Source organism: Triticum aestivum, chromosome 2B, assembly GCF_018294505.1.
Source record: "Triticum aestivum cultivar Chinese Spring chromosome 2B, IWGSC CS RefSeq v2.1, whole genome shotgun sequence".
Taxonomy (NCBI): domain Eukaryota; kingdom Viridiplantae; phylum Streptophyta; class Magnoliopsida; order Poales; family Poaceae; genus Triticum; species Triticum aestivum.
This window is the reverse complement of record NC_057798.1, coordinates 54,744,487-54,766,807: the sequence shown is the minus strand read 5'-3', so window position 1 is coordinate 54,766,807 and position 22,321 is coordinate 54,744,487. Positions and strand designations below refer to the sequence as shown.

Genomic DNA, 22,321 nt, shown 5'->3' with positions numbered 1-22,321 from the left:
TCCTGTGCCCTTCTACACACTAGTTGAAGTGATGGTTTAATAACCTCATCAAGTCTCCACCATCCTCCCACTCAATTCTTTTGAGAGAAACTTTTCCTCGAGAAAGGACCCATTTCTAGAAACAATTACTTTTACTTGGATTTCTCAAACCATTTTAATCAATGCCAACCATGCCCTACCTATTTTCCATTAATCTCCTGACCTAGACTTTCTTTGTCCCACCCAAATTTATTTTGCTGAATAACTTGGTAGTATGGTTATACTCTTGCCAAGGAAATTAAATGCGGGTGTTGATGCATGGCCTCTGAATAATGACAGATTATGACCACATATGTACTTATTTACTTATTTATAGTCTTGTTTGAGCTTCAAGAAGGTTGGTTTGGGTCAACTATTCCTTGTCAAACAGGAAACTAACTGTCGGTCAGGGCAAGGCTCTTTGAAATATGCCTTGGGTCTTATTGTTTTACTGTTGCGCTTGTGCAACATAACATTCTGATGTTAAGGATGGAAGTGTCACCTTCTTTATACTCTCTATACTGGCTCAAAGTGTCAATTCTGTATTCGCGGCTCATAGTGTGCTATAAGTTGCAAATGACCAAAAAACCTAGGCTTTGTAGAGTCGCTGATGGTTGTGCATAATCATGTGGTTCTGCTTCATGTTCTAGCGCTACTGGTAGCACTAGTAGACAAACATTATTCTTCTCGCCGCACTCACCCAATTCTTTTATTTTAAACCAGTTAACCATGTATGTCCGCACTTGTTCATTCTGGTTGTTTATGTTGTTTTCCCTTTGAAACAAACTGAGATTGGTTTCTGTTCAACCAATTAACTTGTGAAAGCCTGGGCTTCAAGTTAGATTTGTGAAAAAAACCATGTGTGTGTGTGTGTGGCCATATAACTTAGTTTCTTGATAGTCTTTCTTAAGTGTTGTGGGTTAATTTGACAAGTCGTTTATGCAATGTGCTAATGAAATTATGGATTGCCTTTTATTTATTCTCAAGTTAGATTTCTAGTTTTATTTGATTTGAGCTTCCTTCCTTGGTTAGGTTAATTTCATATAATGCTGCTTCTGCCATGTGATATGCAACTGGGGATTGACTTGTTTTGTTCTGAATTTTACTAGATAAGTAAAGAGTCCACCGGTGAGGCTGCTTCTTCAATTGCGACAATCCGGTCCCTGCTAGTACTGAAACGAGATATGTGATGGCTCATCTCAGTCAGTTCTTCAAGATAGCGTGCGTACGAGGAAGGGAAGAGGGCAGAAATGCATGCAACAAGAGATTCAAACTGGCAACATTACATACATGCCCTTACTCCACCAGACATAAATCACAATGTTTCCAACCATGTGAGCAGCTAGCCGGTAATTGACAAATAAATGGCAATGTTTTTCTAAACAATGCTGGGTAGATATGTATGCATTTTCACACTGTAAACAATTGTTGATTTGTACGTCGCCTGCCTCCTATTTACTACTCCCTCTGTTTCATATTAGTTGCATTGATTTAGTACGACTTTGTACTAAATCAGCGACAGTTAATATGGAATGGAGGGAGTAGTTTGTAAAGCCTGGAGATATCTAGTTATCTGCTTAGTTGTTGAACATGGCTAATCTGTAGGCGTTCTCTAGATTTAGTAATTGATCTACTTGGTTAAAAAAATCCTGGAGCTATTCTTGATGTACCGGGAGACACTATTAGGAAAATATTACCCACTATCACCTTATTTTGCTGTACTAGTTCATCTTTGCTATTAGTCATTTGCGGAAAAACTGGATGATGTGTATATGTCTTTCTTTTGGCACCCTACTGCTTCAAATGAAACCATTTCCAACTGATCTAGTTTGTGTTTTAACAATCTGATTTTTAGTCCACATTTGAGCTTGGGGAAAATCTATCATGTATCATTTGTTGGCATGTCGTACAGGAGCCATCTCAGCTTTGTGTGTCAACCAATCGGTTGAAGTTTAGGGAAAACATATTGTGTACTTTTAAATTCTTGTTAGAGCTTATATAGGAGAAGAAATCCTGATAGAGAAAGAGAACGCCTTTGGACTTTAGAGAGATGAGTAGTTGACATGCATGAGTGGTTGAGCATAATTAATCTGCATCATCTTATTTGTCCTCGAAGCAAAATCTTCTGGAAGTCCAATTTGAGCCAAGAAGTTTACTAAAAAAGAGAGCAATGTTTACTTAGGTAATTAAGTAGGATTCCATGTTGATGATTTTGGCTGCCGGATGATCCCTAATTGCATTTAGCTTGCTCCTGGAGTCAATAGCATGCTCATGTTCATCAAATGTCAGTCTGTGATTATCAATTGACAGGATTTAGGCTTCTATATTCCCTTTGGCATGATACTGTATATCTATCTCTGGTCATAATATGGATACGAGCGGATTTATTATGCTTGGTCTTGGTCTAGCTTATTTTGGTTCATGATGGCATCATGGTTGTGGTTTTGATCCTATTAAATTTTTTCATACAAAATGGAAAACAGCGACCACTTAATGTGTCAACACTGCATTAAAGAACTTCAACGGTTTCTATTTAGGTAATTTTTGAGCTACGGTTTATTTATCAGTTCCTTTTAGCACATACTCCCGCCGTAAACTAATAAAAGAGCGTTTAGAATACTAAACTGGTGATCCAAATGCTCTTATTTTAGTTTACAGAGGGAGTATATGAATATTTTGCCTCCCGAAGATTACATGTTTCAAACGCTTTATTTTTCAGTTGTTAAAAAATCAATGGTAGATTATGCATCACTATGCATCTATCTTGAATGTTTTTGACATATTCCTTAATGTATCTTTCCCATTTCCTATTTTTTTTGGAAGTAACTATGCTTAATGGAGGGCAGGGTTGATCGATCGCGTCCAGATCGAGCACTACTCCCAGTCCAGCGATGCCCCACCTCTAGCTCGTTGTCGCGGATGCCTGGCACATGCTGGTCAAGGCCCCGAGCAGGCCATGACCAAGGTCTCCAGGATCTGCGCTGGCATGGCTGATGGCCATGGAATGGTTCACACATTGGTGACAAGCACGGCAGCCGTGACGAAGGTCCTCGAGGTGGACACAGCCGCCCCCAAGACAAATTTCGCCTTCTGCACAATCGTTCACCGGATGAGGAGGAGGGGGCGGCCACTGCTTCCTTCGCTGTGTTCGCATCCGACACCTGGCTGCTCGCTGGACAGGTGTGAACCATTTCCCCTCTCTAAACCATGTAAGAAGAATTTTCTTGCTTCAAAGAATTCTTCAAGCTTAGTTACGCAAAGAAGACTGCAGACTTGCAGAGTTTCAGTTTGTGTGGATTTTAGTAATCGAGGTCATCATTGTATAACCAGTTCAGATCTCGCTGATATTGCTCCACATGAATGGATAGACACATTCCTTGCAGCTTGTTAGCTAGCACAGTTGTGAAGTTGCTAAATATTTGAAGGTGCCCACATAACAAGAGGTCCTCTTATAACATACTTGTATGTGATGTTTTTTTTAGCATCCTCCTTGCCGACATTAGTCGTACACTACCTTTTTGGTACCCGTTTAGGTTTATTTGCACCCATATGACTGCAAGTCGCAGTTAACCATAATGTGCTACAAATTATTTCCGTGTGTTGCCAATATTCCTTTATAACTCATTTTACAAACACCTGATTGGTAGGTCACCAACTTGGCCGGCACAGCACCGTGAAGAGACTCCGGCAGCCGGCCCAGTGATCCCCAATTACCCATCTTGCTGGCTAGCATGCCCAATGATTTCCTCAATGTAAGTGTCTATTTTTGAGTTGTTATTTGGATTCGGCAACATGAAATTACATAATTTTTCTGTTGTATGAACGAATTTATCAAGGTTGAACTACTAGACGTGTCTAGGAGTTCTTCCTGCATTCATGCATTGCTTGTTTCTCTCTTCAAGTGTTGGAGTTAACCTTGTTATGTTGGCCTTGTATGTTTGATTTGGTATCTCTGGTGCCAACATTTGGAATGTTTTAATTAGTAAGTGAGATAGGCAATCTTAAATTCTTAGGATGGAATGGATCATGTTACCTGACATCCTATATGGTGTACTAGTTTCCTATCTTGTCATGCTATTTGAGGTGACACCACATATAGTTTGGACTCGATGTTAACTGATCAAAAACTGGGATTGATGAATGGAAATTTGTTGAATGTTCTGCTACTGTCTAAAATTTCGAGAGAGTTGCATGTATGTTTCCCTCTGAAACTCTCTTCTATACATTGCCATCTCATGAAATGTCTATCTTTGTAGCTTTTTCTCGCTGTGGTCTTTGTATGCTAGTCTGCATAAGCGATGCCACTGTTTCATAGGCTCCCGTTTCTAGATATTGGCGAGTCATGTATAGAGAGCACGAGTGCTTTGTAGATTAATGATCTTTGGTTCTTATTTTTGTGCAAAGGATTTTCAGCTTTCAGCATTTTAAGTATCTCTGAAGCACTGCTATTTCCTCTAGTGTTTGCCTTGATTTGTTTGAACCACTTACATGAAACCCCTGATGCAATTTTTATTTGTCCTGCTTCTGGAAACAACTAAATGTACTTTGTGTGGTTCTTCCTTAATTTCATTTACTAATCAGTGCCACCATTCATAGGCTCTAGATATTGCCGTGTCATGTATAGGAGAGCATTTGTAGTTGGTAGATTAATCATATTCTGTTCTTATTTTCTTTCTATAATCTTTAGTTTTCAGCATTGTAAGTATCTTTTAAGAACTGTTATGGATAGGGGTGCCGGGAAGCTTGCTATCCATGTGCACAAACCATGAGTTGGTTGTGAGATCTTATGGGTTTCACCTCTAGACTACCCCAACTTGCTTGGGACTAAAGGCTTTGTTGTTGTTGTTGTTGTTGTTGTTGTTATTGTTGTTGTAAGAACTGTTATTTCCTGTAGTGTTTGCCTTGACATGTTTGAACCACTTGCATGAAACTTCTGATCCAATTTTTATGTGCTCTGCTTCTGGAAACAACTAAATCTAAATTGCGTGGTTCTTCTTTAATCTTGTGCAATTGCATTTCTTGGGATTCCCTTTTTGACATGGTTAGTGTTCTGCAGGTCCATGTTATCATGTTGAAGCAACATGTATGCTTTAAAATTTGTTCAAAGTAGTTCCAACTTCTGTGACGGTGTGTGAGCAGGACCGGGTGGACGGCCCACCGGCGGGTAGCTGAGCCACTGATCTGTACTGTAGGAACTGTCTGATCTGTGGCTCGGGAAAGGCACTTTTTGTCGAATGGCAACAGACAAAAATTGAATGTACGCTCATGCCTCTTCTGGACAAATGTCGCGGTCATTTCGGAAGGCGAGTAGTGTGAGTGAGGGAAAATAATGGAAAGCAGCGGTGATCGAGTTCCTAATGCAACCAATCAGGAGGTATGTTGGGTCTTAATTATTTGTCCATTGATCTTCCTCATTTGCCCGGCGGGTTTTTGGCTGTTTATATCAGTATGTTTTTCTTTTGCCAGTCTAGTATGATTGAGGAGGTTGGGAAGAGTCCGGTGCCTGCTGAACTACCAGCAAACAACATTACCTGGACAGTAGGTGGAGGTGGTGTAGGGGGAGCAAACTGTTGTGGGTGCAAAAGCACGGATCTGCATGATGCAGGAGCCGGCGGTGGTGAGGAAGGAGAGATGAATCCTCATGCCCCTGGCTAGAAAAAAAGGTGAGGAATACTTTCAGAAATTAATTTATGTATTTTGATTGTAGAGAGGAAAGACCTCTGTGCAGTTAACCAGGATTTGTGCAGAATTACTTATTAGAATTGGGGAGCTGTTTGCTCTGTTAAGATGGTTAAGTGGATTGCTAGCATGGTTTGGCTGCAGTGTAATTTTAGAGTTCAGGACATTGGTGTTTTGGATTCAGTTAAGTGAAGGAAGTAGTACCTCCTTTTCTAAATATAAACCCTTTTAGTGATTTCAATACGGACTACACACTGATGTATATAGACGCAATTTAGAGTGTAGATTCACTCATTTTGCTCTGTATGTAGTCCGTATTGGAATCTCTAGAAGGTTTTATATTTAGAAACAGAGGGAGTAGTACACAAGCAGCGCAAAAAAGCATCAGTTGGATTGGACGTAGATGTATCTTGGGAAAATTGTAGGATTTTTTATATCTGGAGTTTGGGCGTGCTATAAATGGCCGCACTATTGGTTTCACTTTGGCTAGCTTGTTGAATTCTGAGAATGGTGCTCTGAATATTCTGAATGTGTTCTTCATAGGCGGCATGGTAGTGCGGTGGTTTCAGGCTTTCTGACCCAGGGAGTATAACTAATGCAGGTTGAGGATTGGTGTCGCTGCCCCCAACACAGCTTGCAGATATGTGCCCTTTTGTTATTCTGGTGAATATGGCACGGTTGTAATTACATGTTGGACTGGCATACCTACATGGTCCTCCTGATTTGCAGGCTGGCGTAACAGCCACCCTCTGTTGGTGGACCAAGGAATCATGACGGCCATCGTGGTTTTTTTTGCTGAGCCATGGCTCAGAATGTCGGTAGGAATTTATTCCGTGGAACAAAAAACTCACTTTACGGTATGGGATTTGTTGTGGCGACATCTAGGGAAGCATGTGACTCCATGGCCAGCGATGCAAAACTTAGTGCAGCCAATCAAAATGTAATGCAAAAGCAATTATTTTGCTTCCCGTTTGTGTTTTTGACCTCACCAGGTTTCCTCTTGTGGAGGTGGGTGGAAGTCAACCATCCATGGATCTGCCGGGTTGCGGGGCGCGACGTCTTTCCAGGCCATGGAATGAGCGCAGGCCGCCGTGGGATGGGAGACAGGAGAGCTCGCCGCAGCTGTCTGAATTGTCAACCGGCAAGATGAACCCTTAGGCACCAGGGTGGACTAAGAGGTGCGTTTCGAAATCAGAACGGGCATGTATCATTTCCCTTGCGCGTAGTATGCAGAAAATGTTGGAATGAAGGTAATGAAGCCTTAGTCGATCTGTGAGAGCAATGAAAAATTGTATTTGCATTGTTTGTTCTGGAATCTTTTGCAATTTGGGTCGTTCATCGTAATGCTGTTATGAAGGTGGTCTTACCAATCTCTTGAACCTACAAAAGTGAGGAGATGTACATAGGGTTTGAGGGGCGTTGGTATCATGATTGATCTGTAGTAGTGTTTTGGGCCAGTACGGTACATCTATTTAAGCTCTATGTGAATGTGATAGTGCTGAAAATTGTTGGGATCGGCAATAAGTCATGAGCACAAGAAATTGTTATAGTTGAACTGGTCATCTTTTTGCCGTGGCAAGTTGGCTGTAGCAATCTGTGCAATTATAAATTATAGGAATGCACGTAGGGGTTGGCCATGAGTTCAAACTATGATTGTTCTTTGGTACTACTACATTATACGAACTAGTGGAGTTTATGCAAGAAAAATAATGGTAGGTTACGATTTGCGTAACATACTGGTAAATTAGTTATACTACTGCCTTACATTTGTTTCTTCATGCCATGTTGTTTTTCTGGGGGCGACCTTTGCTGCAATTTTCCTTTGTGCATAGACGACTTGTTAATAGCTATTCTTCTGGTGGCTTAAAACTGATGTAACTTAGTTCCTTTTATGTACCCATGAGGGCCATCATGGGCTCCACCTGCGCCCTCTTGCTGGCCTTTGATGTGGTGTCTCGGCCTCCCATAAAGGACCGGGAGCTTGCAGCAGCAGCATCTCTGACCCTTCCCGACGAGTTGCAGGTCCCAGACGAGGTATGCCCTCCTCTCCTTGTATAATGATGCAAATATTTGTTTCTTTGTTCATAGGTCTTCTTCCCAATGTAGTTTTTTTGCTTGGCTGTTCTATCAATGGAGGAGAAACATGTTTGTTTATGAGCTCTATAACTGATGTTCGTATTCAAGAAAGTGCCACTGGCTGGCTCTTGCTAGCTTGTGGTGTGGCTGAAGAAGGACGGAAGTCGGCGATGGCGAAGCCCCAAGGCATGATGATAGATGGAGCCATTGGTTCTCGTCAAGATTAGTTTAGTTGGTTCTTTTGAGAATTGCTGCTTGGTTGTGTTGGCATGCTGGATGCATTTGGATGGAGTAGGTATGTAGTAGCTCTTGAGCTCATACATCCTGGTATTGATGGATGATATAGGATGAGGAAAAGCACACAAGTTGTTGTATTTATACTCTCAACAATATATATGATATATGGTACCTTTACAACACGCTTCTCAAATTATTGGCCACCTGTTATGCTGCCAAAATTTCTAGCAAAATTCCTTGTGAAGAGATCAAGTGCTTGAAGCTTTCCATCCATTATGGTGACAATGGACTTGTGAAGATGTGCAGAAGAGTGGCTCACCCATAGTGGTTTATGGGGGAGAAATCAACTGGTCTTCATCGACCCAACGCAATCAAGAAAGGTGGTCCATCTTGAGGAGGACAAGATCGTCATCATCTAGCTCAAGTGGATTATGCGCAAGGCAAAGGTTTGCCCTTGATAGGCTTATGTTTTACCGGTCTCATGGTGGACGTTGAGAGACCGGGTTATAGGATCAGTTGCCGTACTATCAAGGGGGGCTCTCGATGAGTAGATTGATCGTATCATTCGTAGAGAGCTCAAACCATTGCATCCTTGCATCATCTTTCTTGGTTCTTGTTTGGTGTTTCTCTTTGTGAGTTTTGGAGCTTGGTCATCTTCATGACAAGCTCTAGTTCATCGAAAACGGAGTTCACATGCATCGAAAACGATGTTGGACGTTATGTTGGTTCTTCGCTGTTTTGATGCTACTCGTCGTCTTCTATCCAACAAGCTTGAGTTTGCTCAATTCAGAGCTCATTTGCAAACGTTGTGGCAGTTCTGGTTTTCCTTGAAGTATACTTGTTTTCGTGGAAGTGGCATAAGGGAGGCGCCGGAGCGGCAGTATCGCGGCCCCGGAGCGGCAGTACCGCTGAAAGCCATAAGCGGTAGTACCGTTGTTTCATAGCAGTAGTACCGCCCATGGCCACAGGCGGTAGTACGGCTCCAGTTCCGCGCTAGTACCGCCTCGACTCGAGACCTACGTGTCTTGTGTAGGGTTCAGCGGCAGTAGCAGCGGCAGTAGGAGCGGTAGTATCGCTTGTAAGCAGTAGTACCGCCCCTACTACCGCTACTAGTGCTGCTCAATGGCCCTCCTCTCTGTTCCTTCCCCCTTAGGCGCAGTGCGAGGTCCCAGTGGTAGTAAGGCTAGGCCGAGCGGCAGTACAGCTGCCGCCAGCGGTAGTACCGCTCCCTTGAGCGGTAGTACCGCCCGCTGCGGGCTGAGAATGGGGATAACTATTGGATTTTTGCCCACCTATAAAAGGGGGTATTCTTCCCCATTGGACCTTATCCCTTTAGCTCGTGTTCTTCCCCCATTGTTGACCTTCTTAGAGCTTGCTATCTCTCAATCCCTCCATGGATTTTTGCTAGTTTATTTTCCGGGGGGGGGGAGATCTAGATCCACATTTCCACCAATCACTTTCTCCTCTATGTGAGGGGAATCCCTTGCATCTAGATCTTGGAGTTCTTGTTTTTCTCCTTGTTCTTAATCTCTTTTTTCTCCATAGCTGTTGTTGCTTTGGTGGGATTTGAGAGTGAAGTACTTGGGCACTCCGTGTGCCCTTGCCATTGCATTTGGTGCATTAGTTTGAGTTCTTCACAGTGATACGTGGAAGTTTCAAGTTGAGAAGCTTATTACTCTTGGGTGGTTGGGCGTCCTAGACGGTTGGTGGTGTTCGGAGCTCAATCATTATGGTGTAAAGCTCCGGGCAAGCCTCGGGGTCTCCAACTAGGTTGTGGAGATTACCCCGAGCAATTTGACAGGTACCGGTGACCGCCCCCAAGGGTTGCCAAAGTGTACGGGTTCGGTGACCTCCCCAAGGGTTGCCATTTGTACGGGTTCGGTAACCATCCTCAAGGGTCCCTTAGTGGAATCACGGCATCTTGCATTGTGCAAGGGCGTGAGGAGATTACGGTGGCCCTAGTGGATTCTTGGGGAGCATTGTGCCTCCACACCGCTCCAAACGGATAGCATCCGCAAGGGTGTGAACTTCGGGATACATTGTCGTCTCTGCGTGTCTCGGTTATCTCTTACCCAAGCCCTTTACTTATGCACTTTACTTTGTGATAGCCATAGTGTTTCATGTTATATATCTTGCCATCACATAGTTGTTTATCTTGCTTAGCATAAGTTGTTGGTGCACATAGCTAAGCCTAGTTGCTTTAGGTTTTGTGCTTGACAAATTAATCGCTAGGTTTATTCCGCATTTGTTCAAGCCTAAACCGTAATTATTTTAAAGCGCCTATTCACCCCCCCTCTATTCTTCTCTGTTAGGCATACCTCCCCTGCTTCATGACAAGCTCTAGTTCATCGAAAACGGATTTCACAGGCATCTTCTATGATGTTTTCGATGTTGGAGGTTATGTTGGTTCTTCGCTGTTTTGATGCTACTCTTTGTCTTGTATCCAACAAGCTTGAGTTTGCTCAATTTGGAGCTCATATGAAGAAGTTATGGCATTTCTGTTTTTCTCCCTGCTCTGGTCTGAGCGGTAGTACCGCAGGCCGGAGAAGTAGTACCGCTTGGATGCTATAAGCGGCAGTACCGCTCCACAGCGGTAGTACCGCTTGTAGCCCCAGCCGTAGTACCGCTGCATTTTCGTGCTAGTGCCGCCTCGATTCAAGGGCTCGTTTTTCGTGTCGGGCTTTCCGGTACCAGCCGCGGCAGGAGTGGCGCTAGTACCGCTCTGGAGCGGTAGTACCGCGAGGAGGAGCAGTAGTACGGTTTGGCTGTTAAGCGGTAGTACCGCTCTCTGCGGGACTGGTAGGGGGGTAACGCTTGGTTTTCCCCCCTCCTATAAAAGGGGGTCTTCTTCCCCAATGGACCTCATCCTTTGAGCTTGTGTTCTCCCCCCATTGTTGACCTTCTCCGAGCTTGCTATCTCTCAATCCCTCCATGGATTCTTGCTAGTTTTTGGGGGAAAAGAGAGAGGAGATCTAGATCCACATTTCCACCAATCACTTTCTCCTCTATGTGAGGGGAACCCGTTGGATCTAGATCTTGGAGTTCTTCGTGTTCTCCTTCTTGTTCTTCCTCTCATTTTCCTCCCTAGCATTAGTTGCTTCGGTGGGATTTGGGAGAGAAGGACTTGGGCACTCTGTGTGCCCTTGCCATTGCATTTGGTGCATTGGTTTGAGTTCTTCACGGTGATACGTGGAAGTTACAAGTTGAGAAGCTTATTACTCTTGGGTGCTTGGTGCCCTTGAGCTTGTTCCTCTTGGGTGCTTGGGTGCCCTAGACAGTTGGTGGTGTTCGGAGCTCAATCATTGTGGTGTAAAGCTCCGGGCAAGCGTCGGGGTCTCCAATTAGGTTGTGGAGATCGCCCCGAGCAATTTGACGGGTTCCGGTGACCGCCCCCAAGGGTTGCCAAAGTGTACGGGTTCGGTGACCGCCCCCAAGGGTTGCCATTTGTACGGGTTCGGTGACTGCCCTCAAGGGTCCCTTAGTGGAATCACGGCATCTTGCATTGTGCGAGGGCGTGAGGAGATTACGGTGGCCCTAGTGGCTTCTTGGGGAGCATTGTGCCTCCACACCGCTCCAAACGGAGATTAGCATCCGCAAGAGTGTGAACTTCGGGATACATCGTCGTCTCCGCGTGCCTCGGTTATCTCTTACCCGAGCCCTTTACTTATGCACTTTACTTTGTGATAGCCATATTGTTCTTTGTCATATATCTTGCTATCACATAGTTGCTTATCTTGTTTAGCATAAGTTGTTGGTGCACATAGGTGAGCCTAGTTGTTGTAGGTTTTGTGCTTGACAAATTAACCGCTAGGTTTATTCCGCATTTGTTCAAGTCTAAACCGTAATTATTTTAAAGCGCCTATTCAACCCCCCTCTAGGCGACATCCTCGATCTTTCACTTTCTCTTTTTTTCCATGGTCATCTTCTTTCCCAAATCACCCACACAAACAGCCACCCCCAGCAGTGAACGCTTCCGCCAACCAATGGCCATCGGGCCCCAGCGGCGACCTCGAGCCCGCATCCATGGCGGAGCTACCACGGCCACCCGAAAGCTCGAGGGGCGCGATGACCATCTAGGACAAGGCGAGGAAAGGCGGGGTACATCGGCCGGCTGGTCGGCGGCGGTGGGGACGACGGGAATCGAGAGCTGGCAACGGTGGCGGTTGACGTGAAACTTCCTTCCCTCCAACGTTTTTTTTGGTATTTTGGGAGCTGAAAATTTTGCCTCTAAAACTCCATATCTTGGGAAATTGGTTGGTTTTAAGGGGAGTGGCATAAATTTTTATAGGACCGGCTATTTTGCGCAGTGGACATTTTTTCGCCCAAAACCATAAGGCTGCGGTTATTTTATAGTTTCGGGCCTTTTACGGGATCTGCTAGAGATGCTCTAAACATACTTTTTCTGGAATAATCAACATACCTACGAGCTTGTCAACCCAAAACAATAGAGGGTATCTGAAAACACTTTTTCAGATGATTCCTCGTGGAGTATTGTACATTATGACAGACAATATGACAATGTTTGTGTGCCTTAGTTTCCCCGTTGCCTCACAAGCCTAGCCATCTTGCTCTAACATATACGTGGAGAACACAAACTAAGGTGATTCTATTCTCGTAGAGAAAATCCAGGCATTAATTGCAAATTTGACATTGCCAGCGTGGAAGCAAATATGACCTAGAAACCTCCTCAAGCTTGGTTTAATTCGAAGCTATGAATCACTAGAAATGAAAAATGTGTGCTTTTTTCGCGGAAAAAAAAGCACACATTTCGAAAAAAAGCACACATTTTTCATTTCTAGTGATTCATAGCTTCGAATTAAACCAAGCTTGAGGAGGTTTCTAGGTCATATACTAGCACATAATGTGTGCTAGTTGCTCTAGTTTTCAAATACTAGCACTTTGATTTATAGAGGGCCATGAGCATGAGGCACGCGTTGGTGGGTGCAGAAGCCTGGAGAGTGATCTCTTCCATTATCTCACAACACTCCAATTACTTCTTCCCTATCTTATGTCCTTGAACTTTATAATAGCTCTCATTCATGCATGCCTGGCATATATATTCTTTCTTTGAAAAAGGTGCAATTGAAGATTTGGCACTTGGAAGTGTCAATTCAGATCAAGGGGAGGACAATGTTGATTGGTCGGCATTGTTTCTACAATATTCAACATGTGTAACATCATGTTACTTGTGTCCGAGTATCGTGCTAAGGGTTTAGGCTGTTATATATTACTTGTCATATCAATAGTTCCATTAGAACGTCTGTTCTTCTAGCTATAGATCCCGTTTGGAACACAAGAACTTAAAATGTAGTAGTAGGAAAAACACATGACCGAGATGTCATGTAATCTAAATTTCTCCTGGAATCTAAAACACTTGAATACTCCAACATGGTCATTTTGGATACCTGGTAGGAAAAACTCAGGAAATGTAGAAACAAATGGAGAAAACATAAGGTAAGACATCGTGTTTGTTTTCCTCCAAAATTCCATTGGAATTGCCTCATTCCATAGGAATCTTGGTAAGCCATTCCTTTGTTCCAAACGGCACGTTGTTTTTTTAATAAGAATTCAATACTTCAAAATTCCTAATAGATATTGGAAAACAAATCATGATTGTTAAAGACTACGATGACATAATGATTACATAAATACAAGAACCACAATCTATTTTCTCATACAAGTAACATTGTTCATTTTTAGATTGATTTTCAGATGGCACCATCACAACACTATGAGCCATTCAAAGTTTACATCTGGGAGTGCGGTTTTTTCATGGCAAGAAGATTGATTATGCACTTGCATCAGACAGAACTACACCTGTGTAGAATCTCCTGCAAAAATAATTAAAGACGAAGTGTACTAGGAGTAACCAATTTCGCATCAATATTTGTATCTTCCTACCCAAAGCTTAAAATTAATGGGCTATCCAGATCCAAACCCACAAAGCTGGATCAGATTCTAAAGGAACGGATCACATACAAGCATGGACCCTAATCTTCAAGCTGGGCGCCGGATGACCGGATGACAAGGACATGGTGAGCAGGACAGATGGGCTGCAGCAGCCAGGTGTTGGGGCTATCAAAATTTTCGTTCATTCCAACCCCGTCGAGCAAGGGGAGGAGCATGATGTCCAGCTTCTCTTCCCCGCATCCGCCGACTGAGAGAAAATATGTCAATACGCCATGCATCCCCATCCTTGAACTGCCAATGGCAGGGGTCCTCGCAACGCCGGCGCACCATATTTTTCTATATGGTGATCTTTCTAGGTGTTGATGTCTACACTTTACTTCTAAAGATGAGACTTTTTGAGTGACAATAATTAACCACGGCATTGAGATTTCAATCGTGTTGAAAGACCTTGCGTGGTTGAATGCCCAGAACCGGACAAGCAGCCTATGATTGCATGCCTTAGTTCCCTATTGCCTCCCAAGCCTAGCTAGCTTGCTAACATATATGATGGAGATAAAAAATTAAGGCATCCCTATTCTTGCATGCAAAATTTAAGGTCTTCCGTGGACGGGCTCATAGCCCAGTGGTGGCGGCGCTGTGGTTTCGCCCAGACGACCTGAGTTCGATCTCTCTTAGGTCGAATTATGTGTCTCACATTCTCTCTTCAAACAATGCCACAGGGTTCCTCCCCTGTTGGTGTATTTTTTTAAAATTTGAGGTGTTTCCATTGCTAGCATGTAAAGCGAATATGACCTATCCATATATCTCATAAAGCTTGGTTTAATTTGAAACTATGCATCACTAGAAATGTACTACCTTGCTGCTCTCTCTAGGTTTTCACATACTAGCACACTATGTAGTTTTATAGAGCTGCTGCAGAGGCTGGGACAGTGACCTCTTCCATTATCTCACGCCCTCTTATTACTTCTTACCTATCTTGTGTCCTTGAACTTTAATATAGCTGTCATTGATGCATGATTGGGCATACATGCCATCTTTTGAAAAATATCCAATCAAAGATTTGGCTTTGGGAAGTGTCATTTTTAATCAAGGGGATTGGGAAGTGTCATTTTAAATCAAGGGGATTGGGAAGTGTCATTTTAAATCAAGGAGAAAACATGCGTTGATTGACCGACAGTCTATGCCGCAACATTAACCAGAACCGCCCCTCCTACGTTACCCATCATAGTGACTGGGAGCTAACCCTACATCATCACTGCTGGGCTTCTCCTCCTCCTCCCTTGCTTCCACCAGAAGGTGCGGTCGAGCGAAGCCCGACGGTGGCGGGGCCTCTTCGTCCCTTTGTGTGTGGGGTCGGTGCGGCCCGACGGCCCCGGGCCAAGGCATGGCATTGGCCCTAGGTACCACAACGTGGTTTGCTGATACGTCTCCAACGTATCTATAATTTATGAAGTATTCATGTTGTTATTTTATCATTCTTGGATGTTTTACAATCATTTTATGACAACTTTATATCATTTTTGGGACTAACCTATTGACCAAGTGCCTAGTGCCAGCTGCTGTTTTTTGCTTGTTTTTTACATGACAGGAAATCAATATCAAACGGAGTCCAAACACCGCGAAATTTTTAGAGATTTTTTATGGGTCAGAAAACACCCAACGGGCTGAAGCTGCACCTGGGGGGTGCCCCGAGGGGGGCACAACCCACCGGGGCTCAGAATATTTGGGAATTTATAGTGCAAAGAGGGGGTGCAGGAGGTCACCGAGGTGGGCACAACCCCTCTTTGCACTATAAATTCCCAAATATTCTGAAATTCTTCGGGGTTACCCTAGATCAGAAGTTCCGCCGCCGCAAGGCCTCTGTATCCACAAGATCCAATCTAGACCCTGTTCCGGCACCCTGCCGGAGGGGGGAATCATCTCCGGTGGCCATCTTCATCATCCCGGCGGCCACCACGATGAGGAGGGAGTAGTCACCCTCAGGGCTGAGGGTTTGTACCAGTAGCTATGTGTTTAACCTCTCTCTCTCTCATGTTCTTGAGATGCACAATCTTGATGTACCACGGGCTTTGTTAATATAGTCGGATCATATGGTGTTTTCCCCTCTCTATCTTGTGATGAATTGAGTTCCCCTTTGGGATCTCTTTGGATGGAATATTTTTATGGATTTGAGAACACTTGATATATGTCTTGCAATTGAATACTCGTGGTGACAATGGGGTATCGTATTGATTCACTTGATATATGTTTTGGCACTCAACTCGCGGATTCTCGCAGTGACATTGGGGTAATCTATGCATAGGGGTTGATGCACGTTCTTGTCTTTGTTTCTCCGGTAGAAATCTTGGGGCACTCTTAGAGGTTCTTTGTGTTGGATTGAGTATTACAAATCTGAATATGTTTTGGTGTTATCTTAGTACGAACTCTTGATAGATCGATCGGGAAGGATAACTTTGTGTTATCTTAGTACGAACTCTTGAAAGATCGATCGGAAAAGATAACCTTGTGTTATTCCAGTACGAACTCTGGGATAGATCGAACGAAAAAAATAGCTTTGTGTTATTTTAGTACGAACTCTTGAATAGATCGAACGGAAAGAATAGCTTTGAGGTGGTTTCGTACCCCACCAACAATTTCTTCCTATGTTCTCCGCTAGATAGGAACTTTGGAGTGATTCTTCAGCGCACTTAGAGGGGTGGTTATGTGATCCAATTATATTAGCACTATTGAGAGATTGCACTAGTGAAAGTACGGACCCTAGGCCTTGTTTTCCATCATTGCAATACCGTTTGTGCTCACTTTTGTTACTTGCTACCTTGCTGTTTTTATTGTTCGCACTACAAAAATCAATATCTACTATCAATATTACACTCGTATCACCATCTCTTCGCCAAACTAGTGCACATATACAATTTCCCATTGTATTTGGTGTGTTGGGGACACAAGAGACTTTTTATTATTTGGTTGCAGGGTTGTTTGAGAGAGACCATCTTCATCCTACACCTCCTATGGATTGATAAACCTTAGGTCATCCACTTAAGGGAAAATTGCTACTGTCCTACAAAACTCTATGCTTGGAGGTCCAACATGTGTCTACAAGAATAAAATTGCATAGTAGACATCATTGGCGTGTAGGTGCGGTGGTGATGTGACATGCAGTGCAGTGTTTTTCCACACCCGAGGTGGTGGCGACGGGTTCTCTCCAGGCGGCGCGGGCTGCGGGTGGCCGCCTCTGCCATAGTGGGCCTGGCCGGTGGAGGTGGTGGTGTGGTTTTGGCGGCGCTCTTCCGTCAGCGATGGTGCCTGCTAGGCTTGGTCCGACAGTCTTGGGCGGTGTCGGGAGGGTAGTGTGGGCTTTCCTCTATGTGCGGCTGGACTTCATTCGCGACCGGATGGTACCCACGATGGATGTGTATGGAGGCCCCACATTTGACCATCTTAGTGAAATTTGGGATATATAAGGCAATATGTCATGAGGTTATAGTCTATCACAATTTTGTTATTCTATTTCACTAGTCAAGTTTGAATTGTTGTGTGTGGTCTTTGCTAAAAAATAATGTAAGTATATATCCCACCAAAGGATAAAGAGACTAACACTATTTCAAACGATGACATAGTCTTTGTTTATATACTTTTGTATCTTTTTGAGGTGAGTAAATTTCCAGTCACTCAAATCTTACATATGTATTGTTATTACTGTTTCGTAGATACGTACGTGCAATTAGCTAGGGATTAGTAATAGAAAATATAAGCTAACATTATATATAATTCTACATATATAGTATACTTTCAATAAGGGATTTCTAAGAGGCATGACTATATGGTATAATTGTGCCTATGGTTTCATTTCTTCCTTGACATTGGATATTACTACACTAGATTAGTGGACCAAACAAACCACCAACCCGACTACAATTAATGTCTAGGAACATGTCCTGGCACAATACCATACAATATTATAACAAGTAACCATGCAAGTATGTAAACAACGAGGGATCTGGTAGACAACTTATACATGTGTGTACATGAGGGATCTGGTAGAAAACTTATTGTGTGCAAACATGTGATCTACTATTACTTGGGGTGAAGATTAACATAATCACAAGGACCATAAGGCTCAAATAATTCAGAGAAAAAACCCTTCTTCCTTCTTGGGTTGCATCCCATGTCCTGGCATAGTTGATCATTGTACCATATATGAACAATTCCAACACATGACCTACGGAAATAGTCTCGAGAGTAGCGCTTCATGAACTTCTCCCATTCAAGGACATCCCTCTGCATTTCTCTGACACTTGGCAATCTGAAACCACCATCCATAAAATGTGATATCCACTTGGACATAAGCTCTGTTGTATAGATATTTGTCAAGCTCTCGGAATAGCCGATGACCGCGAGCTGTGGAATCTTTGGATGGATGCACTCCCTAAAATAAGGGATTAGTGTACTCTTCAAAATCAAGACGTTCAAACTACATAAATATTGTGCATATATAGCGAGGTGATTACCTATAAAGTGGCACGGTCGTTGATGTTGAGCCAACGACTATGCTCCGAAAGTATTCTGATGTGAACATGTCCTTGATCTTTTGATCACCGTTGAATCCTGTTCCGAAGATAACAATGTCACTCTTTACTGGAGTACATTCACCTTCAAAATGCACACCTTCTTCACAAAAGCTGAATGTTTTTGACTTCTTAAGAACGATGCTACCTTCCTCCAGATTCTTGTAATGATCCTTTGGTGCAATGGCAGCTACACATGCCACTAATCCCTCAAAAAAGCTATGGTCAGGCACCATGTCATGCTTCCTCATTGCAATTGAGTAGTAGCTCTCAACAAACTTCGAAAAAATCAACCTCTACTCAACACAAACAAGGAAAACACATGCATGTATCGGTTTAATCTAAAACAAAATCATTTAAACAAGTTCAATTAGAATTTAATACAAAAATTATAACATGTAGCCCTACCAGTGGAGTCAAGACAGTAGCCAACATGTTGAGGAGAAAGCCTTCACCAGGCTTGTGAATAAGTAGTTCGGAGAGACGGGTGAGATAGAAATTTGAAATGTGGACGCCCCAAGCATAGTAGTCTGGTATATTCCAACTCTTTGTTCGTACTACCATCGTGCATGGTTTTTCGGTACCTAAAAAATAAATAAACAATTAGTAATAAAATCATAGCATTTCTATTTTTGTTTTATTGAGGCAACTATGTAACCCAAGACTTTATAACCAAGGTAGACAATGACGCATTTAATAGAGCAGAAATCGTCTACATATTGTAACACTTAGGTTTAACACTAATTAAGTTTGATATATCAACCTTCATGCAAGAGGAAAGGAGATAATCATATTGTAAGAAAGTGGCATCGTCTACATACCATTGACGTTGGCACACTCATTTGCAATGTCTACTGCTGATCTCAGGTAGCCAATAACAGTCACATGCTTGTCCTTGATCATATCTCTAGCATTTTTGCCTCCCATTTTCGAGTACTCCATGGAGTGGATCACTTTCCCGTCAAACACTTCTGGGCCTTTGCCAACTGGAAATGTAGGTATGTTGGGCACACCACTGAACCTCCCAATACAAAGGATCACAAAGTCTGCCTTGTGTACCTGAAAAGAAGGCAAATAGAATTGCACAGACAATTTGATTTATGAACATTGTTTCATTTACCTGGAAGGTTAAGTCTAGAAAAATATACTCCGAGTTAAAAAAATACTACTCTCTCCAATCCATATTACTTGTCGCTCAAATGGATGTATCTAGCACTAAAATACTGCTAGATACATCCCTTTGAGCGACAAGTAACAAGGATCGAAGGGAGTATTAAAATCGATTGTCCCTTAGCCAATCTATACGCATTACATTTGGAAAATGGTGCACATATATTCCCTGATTTTAATTTTCTTGGTGTAGCTTGTTTTCATAGAAATACTGATGTTATGGTACCTATGTAGAAACATCTTGGAGAGTAAAATTTTCGCACTTCTAAAGTTATGTTGCATGTGTACAATAAAAACATGGTCTGATAGTTTAGTTGACTCCTTCTTCGCTTCCAGGGTATAGTCTGATCGTAGGATTACCATCGATTGTATCTGGGTGTTTGTCGTGTTGTTCGATTGTAAAAGCTGGACATCCTACATAATTAAATAGGTGGTCCTCGCTAACTCATTTCTCTCAACGTGCAAGCATGCATATGATCGGTGCCGGGTGATTTTTTTTGAGATGCCGGTTATGTGTTGATGGTAGAGGAGTGTTGGTACAGTAATAATTCATGGAACCGTACTTTGCTATTATTCCCTTACTAGCTAGGAATTCGTGGTTGCAGTGACCTCAGTAGCACCCCAAATCCTGGGTTCGACTACCGGTGGGAGCGGATTTAAACAAGCCTGGAAAAAAAAATCTAGAATACAGGACTGTAGGGCTGTTGCCCTATAGTAACTAGTAAACAAAAATCTTTGATTCCTGCTCCTAGTTTTTTCCCTGAGATTCTGAAGGCTAGTGGCCATCCAAGCTTCAATCTAGAACTTCAAAGATGAGAGGTTACTAGTACTCCCTCCGTCCGGAAATACTTGTCATTGAAATGGATTATCTAGATGTATTTTAGTTATAGATACATCCATTTTAATCCATTTTGATGACAAGTATTTCCGGACGGAGGGAGTACATGGAGTATCACTTGAAGTCAGAAGATCAGAAAAGTAGATGTTGATTTATTCACATCCAGTGGTCACATGCCATTTTTTGGGGAGTAGGTGGCACCTCCATGTGTGAGTGTGACGTTCATGTGCCGAGAAATCAAATTAGTAGGTGCAGCATATTATCATCATCAAATAAAGGCAAACGGATCAATATCACCGACATCCGACAGTGCAGTGTGCTGTTCTGAGCGCACCAATGGTGCGGTGTAAGCAGGGGCACACACAGTATATACGTACCTTGGCAGTATGTGCAAACTGGTTGGGCCCTTACCTCCATGAGACCGTCGACGTCGGCCACCGTGAGCTGCCACTCGCCATCGCCGGAACCAAACGCCTCGCCGCACCCAGCCCAGTCCTCCCACGCCGCCACCTCCTCCTCGCCGACGCCCACATACTCCATCCCGACCACCCTGCGGCCGAACCTGATGCAGTCGAGCACGCCGAAGTGGCGTGCGTAGGCGTCGAGGTAGTCGGCGACCTGGCGGTGGTCCGGGAACACCTCCGTGACAGACTCCGGCCACGGGAAGTCGGAGTACTGGAACATGGGCCGTGGCGTCTGGAGCCTGGTGCACTCTGGTGCGTGCGCCCACACGCGGCCGAGGACGGTGTCCGCCTCGAAGACGGTCGGCCGGCAGCCGCGCTCCAGCAGGTGCTTGCACGCCGCCAGGCCACTCAGGCCGGCGCCGACGATGGCCACCCTCTTCTTGTCCATGGCTGACCTTGTTGTGTGCGTGCGACGGTGTCACGGACTCACGCTGAGAATGGCGTCCCGCTGTGATGGCTAAGCGTGGTGGTGTTGATAGCTAATCAAGCTCTGTGTTGGGCTGGTGGCATAATGAACGAGTTGTCCTCGTCGCACTATTGCCGCCGTCTCTTTCGATGGCTTGTACGCTGGATCCAGAACCACCGGTGTTAAGAAAATATCTTATATACCGCGAAGAGATTTTATTTTTCACTATATTATTGGATATAAATAAATTAAGATCACCCCACTAATTTAGGCTGTAATATAGCCGTCCCATTATTTTTTTTCGAGAACCTTCCAATCTATTTATTTTCAATCATGTGAGTACAACGAACATTAAAAATAATAAAACATTCAGATTAATAGACCACCTAGCGACGGCTACAAGCACTGAAGCGAGCTGAACGCGCGCCACCTTCATCACTCCTCCCTTGCCAAAGCCGGACACAACTTGTTGTAGTAGACAGTCGGGAAGTAGTCGCGTTAAGGCTCATAGGACCGTCAGAACAACCACCGCCGCTGATGAAGAGAAGTTTAGATCGGAAGGATCCAACCTAAGGACACTAGAACAAAGACAAACAAAGAACGGATCCGTGCAGATTCACCATAGACAACCACCAACCAAATCCCGCAAGGTCCGCCGGAGACACACCTTCACACGCCCTCCGACGATACTAGACGCACCACCGAGACGGGGGCTAGGCAGGGAGAACCTTATTCCATCTTCAAGAAGACGTCGCTGTCTACCCTAACAAAACTTGAAAAAGCACCTAAAAACGGAACCCTCCTGCCGGCAAGGGCCAGGATCCAGCACGCACCCATGGCCCTAAGGCCACAGGAGACGTGGCAGATCGGCTGCGCCACTGAGAGGAGGCGGAAACCCTACCTTCTTATTATTGTGTAAACGTCTATTTCTCTACCTTCTAGTCATCCCACTAATTGA

General features: G+C 43.7%; 1 protein-coding gene across 2 annotated transcripts; it reads right to left on the bottom strand.

Moving 5' to 3' along the window:
* Positions 1-17,793: 17,793 nt before the first annotated feature.
* On the bottom strand, positions 17,794-21,423 carry LOC123040377 (probable flavin-containing monooxygenase 1). 2 transcript variants are annotated; one of them, XM_044463242.1, is made up of 6 exons: positions 20,905-21,423; positions 19,307-19,544; positions 18,894-19,069; positions 18,634-18,781; positions 18,429-18,525; positions 17,794-18,346 (listed from the first exon to the last, which is right to left on the bottom strand). In XM_044463242.1, exons 1-6 carry the CDS (start codon positions 21,343-21,345, stop codon positions 17,995-17,997), a joined length of 1,452 nt encoding a protein of 483 aa, XP_044319177.1. In that variant the 5' UTR covers positions 21,346-21,423; the 3' UTR covers positions 17,794-17,994. The 2 variants fall into 2 exon arrangements, with proteins under 2 accessions (XP_044319177.1, XP_044319176.1); XM_044463241.1 differs by having other exon boundaries at positions 18,429-18,781.
* Between the last annotated feature and the right edge of the window lie 898 nt (positions 21,424-22,321).